The sequence below is a fragment of the Centroberyx affinis genome, unplaced genomic scaffold (genome assembly GCF_046629955.1).
Source record: "Centroberyx affinis isolate AG114_WGS23_722 - 3 ecotype Tasmania unplaced genomic scaffold, CSIRO-AGI_Caff_v1 ptg000347l_1, whole genome shotgun sequence".
Classification (NCBI taxonomy): Eukaryota; Metazoa; Chordata; class Actinopteri; order Beryciformes; family Berycidae; genus Centroberyx; species Centroberyx affinis.
Window position 1 is genome coordinate 78,939 of NW_027279019.1, and position 11,823 is coordinate 90,761.

The 11,823-nt window shown below is 40.4% G+C and overlaps 2 protein-coding genes across 8 annotated transcripts in view; one reads left to right on the plus strand and one right to left on the minus strand.

Moving 5' to 3' along the window:
* Window positions 1-2,872, plus strand: part of tjp1b (tight junction protein 1b) — a 32,598-nt gene extending 29,726 nt beyond the window's left edge. For 5 of the 7 annotated variants that reach the window (XM_071515361.1, XM_071515362.1, XM_071515358.1 and 2 more), the window contains exons 27-28: window positions 191-334; window positions 1,092-2,872. In XM_071515361.1, coding sequence (XP_071371462.1) covers window positions 191-334; window positions 1,092-1,186 — 239 coding nt within the window. In that variant the 3' untranslated portion in view covers window positions 1,187-2,872. The remainder of the gene's footprint in view (window positions 1-190; window positions 335-1,091) is intronic. The other 2 variants (XM_071515363.1, XM_071515364.1) reach the window with 2 other exon arrangements.
* A 1,324-nt stretch (window positions 2,873-4,196) lies between these two features.
* On the minus strand, window positions 4,197-11,264 carry LOC139641111 (long-chain fatty acid transport protein 2). The gene is given in 11 exon segments (XM_071515367.1): window positions 4,197-4,662; window positions 5,415-5,545; window positions 5,680-5,777; window positions 6,229-6,427; window positions 6,899-6,989; window positions 7,102-7,296; window positions 7,919-8,043; window positions 8,138-8,296; window positions 8,509-8,718; window positions 10,521-10,871; window positions 10,874-11,264. Coding segments are annotated over 11 exon segments (1,860 nt in total). The 5' UTR covers window positions 10,998-11,264; the 3' UTR covers window positions 4,197-4,485.
* Window positions 11,265-11,823: the final 559 nt, after the last annotated feature.

Sequence of the window (11,823 nt, forward strand, 5' to 3'; positions counted from 1 at the left end):
GAATCGTAGCCACATTTAAAGAAGTGGTTTATAGCTAACGTGCTGAATAAATCAGTCCAAAGCAGTAATAGATAATGATGTATTTGTATTTCTGTGTTTATTCATTTCATTTTTACACTTTTTCCAATTTCAAAAGCCGTTTTTTGGTATGCTTCAGTTATAGATTTTGAATGTTATTTTGTGTCTGTAGGAGAAACGCTGCTGAGCCCCCTGGTGATGTGCGGCCCTCATGGACTCAAGTTCCTGAAGCCAGTGGAGCTGCGCTTACCTCACTGTGCGTCTATGACCCCTGATGGTTGGTCTTTTGCTCTAAAATCCTCCGACTCCTCGTCGGGTACGCTGTCCTCTCTGTCCTTTTGGGGTCTGTGGGCTGGCTTGGGTGATTAATGGCTTCATGCCATAATGAGGGTCAGGAGGAGAGTTTCTTGTTGTCTGTCCCACTTTAATCATCTCATCTCCTGTTTTCCACATTCCCATTATTTCCACAACATGCACTTGCTGTTTGGAGGTTTCAATTAATGTGTTGTTTTCATGTGTAATCTGAACTGCAGAGCCTTGTTTATTCAAATCTTGGGCTTCCAAACCACTATAACCAGAAATAACAGCAATGCAACCTTGTAATGTGCTTGTTCCTGTTTATACATGCTAATGAAAGTGTTTGAACTCCAAATTGCCTCGTACAGAGTGTTTTAGAAGACACGCATTTCATTTTCCGACTTTGAAATTTAAATTTGTCTCAGTTTTGGGAAAAGCATTCTCTTAAACAACCTCTGTTCAAAGGTTGGGATTAACAAGGCTCTACTTTGTTTATGTTGCCTGTTTTGTGACCAAGATTTTATTTATTCATGAAATCAAGATGTAAGATCAACAACAGGTACAACATAAGTAATTAAACCTAAATAGTATTAACAGCATGAAAACTAATATTAAAAGATAAGTATTCAGTATTAATCATTCGTGAATATGACTATACCTATATTATTGATGATAAATCCATCATGGAAACAACTGCAGTGCTTTTTCTGTAACGCAGCCGATGTAAAGGAGAAGGGAGGATGCTCCAACAGCTGACATGTCTTTATTTACTGCAGGTGATCCCAAAACCTGGCAGAACAAATCTCTCCCCGGAGACCCCAACTACCTGGTGGGCGCAAACTGTGTGTCTGTGCTCATTGACCACTTCTGAAGAGGGCAACAGCTGGCCTGTTACTGAATGTGAAAAACAGGGGAGCCCGGGCGCCCCTGCTGTGCTCCCTCCACTGTGGCAGGGTGCGCACCGCTCCATGAAGTATGAACTTGATACTCTCACGTTGTTTACTGTGCCCAAAAATAAAAAATAAAAAAAACAACAAAACTAAATACACACAAGGAGTGGGAGGAGTCCAGCATCCCCGGGGCTGTACTCTTATTTTCTTTCATTTTTTTCGGTGCTTTCAAGGCTTGCAAAAAATAAAGATTTAAAAACAAGTTATATAAAAAATGGAACTGATGTTGGAATGCATGACCAGTGCCACAGACTGAATAATCTCATTTTGACATTTTTAGCTAATTTTGTAAAAGGTCAGAGTAGTGCAAGAAAAGGAGAATTTCGGAAATTCGTTTAATATTGCAATGGGATTTTTGCATACTGTAATGCACTCACAAACAGGAAAGTTGGTGTGTATGTGTGTATGTATATGTATATGTATATGTATATATATATATCTATATATATATATATATGCAAAACTTTTGTTTGTGAGGTCTGTGGTCATGCGTTTCGCTCATGAAGGATCTCTAAGGACTTGGGGAAATGCTGAGCCTGACTCAAGGGTGATGAAGGAAGACTTAGGAATTATGAAGATTAAAAAAAAAAATTATATATGAAGAATGAAGGTTAAGTATTAGTATCAGATGCCCGTTTGTTCTGACTGGGCTCTATGTTTAAAACTGATCTTTTGTAGCTATGTTTTACCGTAGATAAATATACTGACTTGATTTTACAAACTCCTGCTGTCTAGAGATCTATGCATGTGCTATGACTCAGGTCCAGAAGCCTGCTACTACTAAGTTCAACACATGAAAATCCCATCTTACACTGCAAGCAGTGATGCCTTATCTGCATATTAACTTTTCAGTGAAACTTTAAAAACATTGGATCCTTCAGTTATAGCGGTCAGTTACGAAAGAAAAAGTTGTCTCTGCATTTTCTCATATCAGTGAACTTGGATTTAGCACACAAGAATAATTGAGGCTGATGAAAAGGTATGCTTTCTTTTACTGCTATGCATATGAAGTCTGAGGAAATACAAAAACACTAGAAAATGTTTAAATTATGGCTGTACATATTGCTAGCATATGGCCTTGGTTCTCTGTAAATGAACTTTTGTACATCTTTGTTATTTTGTATAAAAGAGAAAATGTTTGTTAAAAAAGAGAAAGCGGTTACATTGGTTATGTTTGTATTCTGGTTATACCCCTGAGCCTTGGAACTGACATAAGCAGTAATAAGTCCAACTTTTCTACCAACATATACACACACTACTTAAGGCATTTTTAACAGTCGGAAAACTTTTTATTCTTATTTACAAAATAGAAAAGTGCTTGGTTTAAATGATTTTAAAAGATATGTATTTGAGGGGTCTGCTTTGAAGAGTGGTCCCTTCCTTTATTTGTGATACTGGATGCTGTATTGTGTGCCCTGAAATGTATTTTTGTACTAATAGACAATTTATTATGGCACATCAGTACTATTTTCTTTTGATATGATAACACTGCTTCAATCCAACACTAGTTTCTTTTCCTGTGTGGCTGACATTCTTTTTATTTATTTTGTTTTTCTTTGGTTCAATGTTTTGTTTTGTTTTTTCCTTTGCGACACATTTCTAAGTATACCACTGTATTAATAAATAAATTCATTTTTAAAGTAGTTGCTCATTGGTTGTCCATAATTTGTTGAAAATGGCTTTTAGTGGTATGTGCTGCTCCAAACAGCCAGATGTCTTATATTGACACACCCAAGATTCCTGTGTGGGTTGTGAAGTTCCTTACTGTATAGACAGCATACTATCCTTAACCTTTTAACTCTCCTTAAGCTTTTCTAAGAATCACAGCTGTTCTCCAACATAACAGAAATGTGTTGCAACTTGGCTGAGTTGAGCAATCAGGTGGATTATGCTGAACATATAAGAATCAGTTGTGCAGCTCAGTGTGTCAAAGGTTGGTGACATCATCAGGTTGTTTTTGACCATCAGCAAATTGTAACCCACAGCATTTCTCAGTGTGTCTGCAGGTCCTTAAAAAGTCTGAAAGTCTTCTTTAAAATAATCTAAATTTAAGGCTTTAATAAGTATCAAAATGTCTTAAATCCAGTTATTAGATGACTTGCATCATATCTGTTTTACTGGACAGTTGGACTTCATGTCCCATTTCAATTAATTTCCTTTTTTATTCTGTCCATAAATAGTTTCAGATCTTTCATTAGCCATGTTCAATCAGAAATAGGATGGTTTTTCCAGCTTTGCTTCTTTAATTTTGTTTTTAAATTGGTCTAAAATTCAATTCCTGGTAGCATTAAAAAGCTCTTAAAAAAGTCTTAAACATGGCTTTCTCAGACTTGCAAATACTCAGATTTCTATGTGTTGAAGCTTTGCCACATTTCAGATGTGTGTGTGCTGCAATCTGCAGCGCACAAAGGTTGTGTGTCTCACAGTTTCACAATTATGTCAATGACCCCACCAGGGTTAAACCGGGGTTAATATTCAAAAGCCCAAAATGGACGCACGCTGACTCATTATTGTCTATAATATAGAAGTGAAAGCGAAGCCTTCTAACAGAGCGCTAAAGGACGGGATAAACTCAGCTGGATGTTTCCTCAGCCACATTTATAAAGCAGTAACTGGACAGTATGTGGCATTAGTATCCACACAAACTGACACAGCAAGGACCAGCGGTATGAGACAGCCGTGGGTTTTAAATGTTCAGTATTCAGAGTTGTAAACAGTTTTTTTTACACTCGTGTTATATCTGACCTGAATGGACATATAGATGGTATAAGAAAATTAAAAATGTTTGTTTTTATCTTCATTCCAACCCAAAAAGCTCTTGATAATGGATTTCGGCTTTAAAAAAAAGAAGCATGTTAATAAATGATTTGCGATACTACAATTCATAGGGTTTACCATATATTTAGGAAGTAAGGGAAAAAGATATTGATAATCAAAGTTTAATTAATCATTAAAAGCACAACAACGGCAGTGAGAAGTACCTGTATATTACACATTGCCACCGTTATGGAATATATGTACAGACTGTAGAGATGTACAGTAGTTCTGTTAAAATATGATTTTACTGTTTCAAAGTGAGTCTATCCCTGAGATTAGTTGATCGTGTTAGAGGTCCATGAGTAAGCCTTTATATCTTTGTAAACAAGTTGGTAGTCTGCATGCAATACACACATTTTGTTAAGCATCACATTCTGCATCTGCAGGTATTTCAGTCTCTGTGTTAGAGTTTAATTTCTCTTGAGGCTATTGCTGTGTAAATCTCCTCAGTGAGGGGAACGTAAGTCTTCTTCTCTGGATCCAGAAAGTACAAAGAATCTGTAATGTCAGCTGGGTTGAATCCCTCCTCCACCAACCTCACCTTCTTCATCTTGAACGTCCCCGTCATCTCCAGGCAGGGCTACAAAACAGACATTACACACTTTAAGAAGGCATTCATCTTAAATGGATTCAGAATAGAGATTTTTTTTTGTCCAATCTAGGCTAGAGATTTTTTTTTACCAATCTAGGCTGAGCGATATATAATATTAGTGATATGAGACTAGATATCGTCTGGGATTTTATTGTAATATCGTGAAATAACTTAAATGTTGCTTCTTCCTGGTCTTAAAAGCTGCGTTACAGTAAAGTGACACAATTTTCTGACCTTATTAGCCCGTTCTGAGTAAAATGAAAGACGATTGGCTTTACCTGCTCATCATACATATTACTGATTACTAATGATCATTACTAATTTTCAAAATGTTCTCAAAATGTGTAAATATCTTATGAAAAGCACAAATGCTCATCAACCAAAATATCGTCACATTATCAATATCGAGGTATTCGGTCTAAAATATTGTGATATTTGATTTTGTCAGTACCACCCAGCCCTACTTTGGCCTCATCACAGGTACGATGAAAAACATAAGTTTTAAAAACAGCCACACAATAAAAGACTAAACAGTAACATGACAGTCAGTGCAACAGCGCAGTACATGAGTCAGATAACAGTTATACTGATTCATCTGGTTTTGTTGAGCAGGCAGACGGCAATAAGCACAAAAGACCTCTTAAAGACATTTTTCTCTCTAAATTTCTTCTCTAAATTTCCTCCAGAGATTAAGCTCAACGTATAAAGGGTTGATCACACAAACAAACAACTAACTTTACCTGAATCCTGATGAAGCGAGGTCTTGCATAAGCTGGGAGGAAGTTGGTGACTTGCTTAAAGGCGTCAGAACAGTCAAATGTTTCTCCTTCTTTCAAAGTTACAGCCGCCATGCCGATCCTCCCCTCATGACCTGGAGAGAGACAATTTGATTAAATACATAAAGGGAACGTTTAAATGTATATTTATGTCGATTTTTGTCTCCAGAATAGACACATCTGTCAAATATGGCAAAACATTCCCTCAGGACTACAACAATGTGTTTACCTTCGACTTTCACGCCGTAGACATTTGCCTCCGAAATGCAGTGAACCATCGTGAGAATGTCTGCAACCTCCGATGTGGCGACGTTCTCTCCTTTCCACCTGCAGCAAAGACACAAAGACAATTAATCAAACAAACACCAGGCAAAAAGTGAACAAATGAAACATGTCGTCCCCCTCGGATGATGCAGGCACTGCTTGGGCCAATCAGCAACAACACGCACCGTCCCTCCAAGTTTCATCAAAATTGGACTGTTGGTGTGGCAGTTGGAACAAAAGCTGGGTGTTTGTGGTAATTTTCATGTCAATCACACTTACGGTGCAAGAGTTAGGACCTTTCAAAGTTAGACACTTAGCCCCATCAGGCAAATCAGAGTAATGTTTTTAAACACCAGACCACAGTGACAAGATGCACAATCCCTCCAAGTTGCGTCAAAATCGGAGCAGTGGTGTCTCAGCTATCCCCTGACACATCACGTGCGCCTCGATTTCATCACATGGGGGACAAAAACCACCAAACTGACAGATCAAGACAATTTGAGTCCCAGCTTGCCTGAAAGTGTCGCCAACTCGATCCTGAAAGTAAACAAAGCCGTCGTGGTCGATCAGGAGCAGATCCCCGGTGTTGAAGTACAAGTCGCCTTTTTTCAAGACGTCGCGAAGCCTCTTCTTCTCAGTCTGCTGCTGGTTGCCGGCGTAACCGATGAACGGCGATATTTTAGTGATCTGTCCCACCAGAAGTCCCGTCTCGCCTGAGGAAGAGATAAACAACAGTATAAACAGCTTGACGCTCACATTTCTCATTTCAGAGTAAAAGCCTTGCTGCTCGTCAAACAAGTAGCACAGGGAAACCATGAAACACAGGTGCTGCTACGGCTGTGTGATATGGTTGAAATCAGTAATACGATAATATCGATTTTTTTCAATATCGATATATATCATGATATGGCTCACATATGCACAATCACATGTTAAATAATCAAATTCATGTTCATCCCATTAAACCGAATGGTAATGTTAGGGTGTGATAAAAGTGATTAAAATGATATTCCTTTAAAATATTTCATACCTCATTTTGTCAGCTTTTAAATAAATCTTGCTTGTTATCATCAATTTAGACGGCAGTATAGTGCGTCACGATATCCCAAAATCACCATATCATGACGATATGATTCCACTGAAAGACGATAATCGATAATATTTAGAATTATAAATTTCCTCACCTCTGGCTGCCTCGACACACAGACCCTTGGAGTTCCTGACAGGCTCTTCTTTCTCGATGTCAAACTTGATCAAAGTATAGGGAAACAGTCTCTGGGAACATGAATGAGAAAGTTTTAGAGATATAATGTTGTTTGTGAATACTTTGTTGACAGTCTGGTGAAGTGCTAATTTTTCAAAATAAAAGACTCGTTCCTCTACCTACCCTGTGGAGGAAATTGACTCGCCCCACCACGCCGATCTTGGAGGTGTAGTTGATGAAGCCGATGTTTCCCTCGGTGGCGGCGTACAGCTCCCTGACTTTGATGTCACCGAATCGATTCAGAAACTCCGTCCAAATGTCTGTCCGGACGCCGTTGCCGATGGCGATCCTCACGCCGTGGTTCTTCTCTCCGTCTTTCTGAAAAGAGCCAAGTCATACAAAGATCAACTCCAGTTCAGCAGAGGTGGGGACTCCAGTCAGACTCAAGTCACAGTTTTAATTGCTTGAGACTTGACTTGGGTTCAGATGACTTGGGACTTGTACTTTGATGACTTGAAAAGGCTTTTAAAGTCTTGACAAAAGATCTTGTGTTTGTGTAAATGACTTGGATTGAAAGTTATGAGATTCTGTTTTCTCAAATTGTATGGAATGACTGAATTTATTGAAGTTGGAACTGATTACAGAAATCAAACTCATGATGCTCTTACCAAGTTTTTATCCTTTTTGTTTTGTTTTCTTTAAGGTATTGAATTGATACTAGACTCTTGACTTGTTCTGACTTGACTTGGTGTTCTACATTTAGACTTGACAGAAATTACATGGACTTGACTTGGAAATCTACATTTAAACTTGAGACTTGTGCCTCAAAACTTGAGACTGGGAACTCAAGCAGAAGCTGAAGCAGAGAAATTCAATGTTTAAAAAAATAACCCTAACCCTGTAAAACGATATTCAGCGTGAGTCACACACACTCGTCCCTCCACCACACTCGTGTTATTTATTGGCTAACTTCACCGCAGTCGGTCTGGATTCCATTTACCCTGGGTGTGTTGCAGAGGTAGCGCATTGTTTCACCGATGTACTGCATCACTGTTACGTTGTGCTTCCTGCAGTCCTCCCAGAACTGAGAGGCAGAGAACTTTCTCCTCAGAACGATGGTTATACCTGCGATTAAAATCAGATTACACACCTTTAAAAACAGAGCAGAGACACTGTGTCTTAGTGCAAAAACTCAGAACTAATATCGTCATATCGTTACCCCTCTCGATGGCTCCGGTCATCCCGATGAGGAAGCCGGCGCTGTGGTAGAGCGGCAGGTTGATGTAGAAGACGTCGTCCGCCGTGACTCCCGACACCGCCTGGATGAAGGAGGCGGCCCACACCCGCTCCTGGGTCACAACGGCTGCTTTGGGTAAACCTTCAGAGGGGGAAGAAGAAGAACGACGAGTCGGTTCGGGTTCTGGACATTCACGTACTGAGTGATTATTCGACTGATTATTAGTTTGTTAGTGATAGATAGCTAGATGGATGCTTTACTAATCCCCTGGGGTGATTTGGAGTGTCATCGGTTTAACAAGTTTACAACACCACTGCCACTAAATGCAGTTTCAGGGGCTTTTCCTGGGCTACCTGTAGTGCCGGAGGTGTAGATGTAGAGAGCAGTGGTCTTGATATTGACGTTGGCCCTGAGGTCCCGGGACAGCGGCTGGTCGGAGGCCTGAGAGATCTTGTCGGACAGAGGGTTGACGCCCGGGACACTGCAGGTGTCCGACAGCAGGAAGACAGAAATACCCTGCGCTCTCAACGACGGCAAAACCTCTTCCACGGCGTCCTTCAGCTCTGCAGGGACACATGTGCTTTCAGCTCTTTATGTCAGTGTCCTCTGTTGCACAATGCTGCACATGGTGGCCTACATCATGTTAACCCAGATCCCTCTGGAGGCGCACATGGTGCAGACAATACAGAGGAACAGTTCTGTATAGTGATGATGCAACAGTGTAGGGCTGCAACTAACGATTATTTTCATTGTCGATTAATGTGTCGATTATTTTCTTGATTAATCAATTAGTTGTTTGGTCTATAAAATGTCAGAAAATGGTGAAAAATGTCGATCAGTGATTCCCAAAGCCCAAGATGACGTCCTCAAATGTCTTGTTTTGTCCACAACCCAAAGATATTCAGTTTACTGTCATAGAGGAGTAAAGAAACCAGAAAATATTCACATTTAAGAAGCTGGAATCAGAGAATTTTGACTTATTTTTCTTAAAAAATTACTCAAACCGATTAATCGATTATCAAAATAGTTGGTGATTCATTTAATAGTTGACAACTATTAATCGATTAATCGTTGCAGCGCTACAACAGTGAATTGATGGTGCAAAACAACGTTATACCAAATGAATAGAAACTTATGTATAGCATACTGACTGCAACCATGAGAATTATTTTTTTTTTACTTTTAGAATAGTTTTTCAGCCATTTTACACGGTTGGGTAGTAATGAAATAGTTATAATGGCATTACATATTATAAACACAAAAGAAATTGCACTGTATTCCCTTATGTTACGTAAAATGTAATGTATTCTGATTACAGATAGCTGTGAACAATTAGATGATTACTTTTGGGATTACTTTTAAAGTGAAAGCTATCAATTCAGAAGGACATCTCAATAGTGGCAGGTGTTGTTTGTCTTTATACTGCAGAGACTCCTCACAATCAAGAGAAACCCTTTTGAAAAAAGCATTGTGGTACAATCAAACAGCAGCAATGTAAAAGTCCCACAGGGAAACACACACTGAAAACAAACATTACTATTACAGTTAGTTCATGTTTATTCTAGAGCCAGCACTATATCCCAGGCACTTCCACTGAAGTCTTCCTTCCCTGGGTTCCTTGTACGTCTTTATATGAAATAAATGTGTGTTTGTACGCAAACCTGAAATAAATTTCCTGAACACTGTTATTTTTCACTTTTTCTTATCTGTACTTTTATGCCTCAAATATGGCAAAGTAATCAGAAAGTAACTGAAAGTAATCCAAATACATTACTGAGTTTGGGTAACGCCTTGGATTATGTTACTGATTACAATTTTGATTAAATTACTATGTGATCTGGGAGCCATAGAGGGGGAATCAGGGTCCTGACTACCCAGAGCCCCCATAGTGTTTGGATTAAAATGCCTTTGTGGTCCTCAACTGTATAAATATTTTACACTTTTTGTTTTATTTCACACTGCTCTTGTTTTGAAACAGGTTGAAATCTATAAAACTGCAAACAAAACTTTCACAAAAAATATGCAGCTGTTGTGTTGTTTTATCTGAGATAAACTGGAACAAGCAGGAATAAAATGTGTCTAGGTTTTTCCCCAGACAGATTTCGAACAGGTTACTACTAGTGAAAGTCTGGTTATTACAGCTGATTAACAAGCACAAAACCTATTATATCTTAATTAGGGATGTGTCTGATAATTGAGCAGTAAATGAATGACATGACACAGATGCTTGTCACAGAGTAATGGTGGTGTGGGGACCAGAGGGGGGCCCGGTCACCTGCTGTGCACGGGGCCCATAACTCCTCTCTCCGCCCCTGTCTGTAATAAACACATGTTAAAAAAAAAAAAGCAGAATATCTATTCTTACCTGCAGACGCGATGAGCACTCTCGCCCCGCAGCAGGAGAAGCAGTGCAGCAGAGACTTGGACCTGATGTTGAAGTTGAGCAGAGCGGCCGGACAGCCCAGCTTGGCCAAACCCAGCCAAGTCCACACGAAACTGGGCTCGTTCCCCAGAAACAGGGCGACCGCGTCCCCTTCCTTCAGTCCGGCTTCAGTCTGCAGCGCTCTCGCCACTTTGTTGCTCTGTTTATCAACTTCCCAGTAGGAGAAGGCCCGGCCCTCAAAGTGCAGGAAGGTCTTATTGGGATGCTTCCTCACCGCATCCAAGAAGCAGTCCACCATGCTGTAAAACGGCTTGATTTTCTTGTATTTGTTCAGCGGAGGCCAAGCTGGACGCTCTTCAGCATGTATGCACAGTCCTCGCCCAAGTGTGGGAAAAGTGATTTCAGGAAGAAAATGGGCAAAATAGCCAGTCCGGCTAACAGAGTGAACCAGACGTACATTTTTGCAGAGCTCTGTGTGTTGGTATTAGTCTCTGGGAATTACAGGTGGTGATAAGAAAAAAACTTGTTGAGTGAGATTTGTGGCAAAGTTCAGCCACAGGACTTGGGGCAGCAACCCCCGTGGGCGGTGCTCATTGGCCCGATGGTCCTCCTCCTTTCAAGAAATGTCTTCTGGTTGCCAGGTCCGGCGGTCTCAAAACCCACCCTCAGTTTTCCTCCATTTTCACTCATTCGTCACCACATCAAACTCCTCGCGTAATTCCCCACGAGCTGCTTTGACAGAGCGAGATCTGAAACAGTGAGGCAACTGGGGAAGTAACTACACTGACAGACAGGAGGAGTGATGACGCCACTGCTGTCATGTGGGTCTGCATTGGCTCATAAGGCATGAATCACTGCATAACAATTGCAAACATGGCAATCCTCTGCTTAAAGCCGCAATCTGAGTGCAATGGGCGTGCATTTTAATCTACATTTTTGAGCTGTATCTGTTGTTGATTCACGAGGGAGTGAGGCAGGGGCGGGGCTAAGAGTTAAGGGCCCCGTGCACAGGAAGCACTCGGGCCCCTCTTCCACTTTCCTCTCATCCCCTCACCAGTCTGGACAAGTCGACCCATCCACAGCTCGAACTCACCTCCGCGCATCAATTATCACACACGTCCCTAATTGAGATTAAGGGGTTTTGGCCCGTAGCGCTAATAAACTGTCATAACCAAACTTTCACCAGTAGTCCTCTGTTCAAAATCTGTCTTGTTTCAGGGGGAAAAGGGCATTTTATTTTATCTTGTATCTGTGTGTTCCAAGGTAGTAAGATATCCAAGAAAAT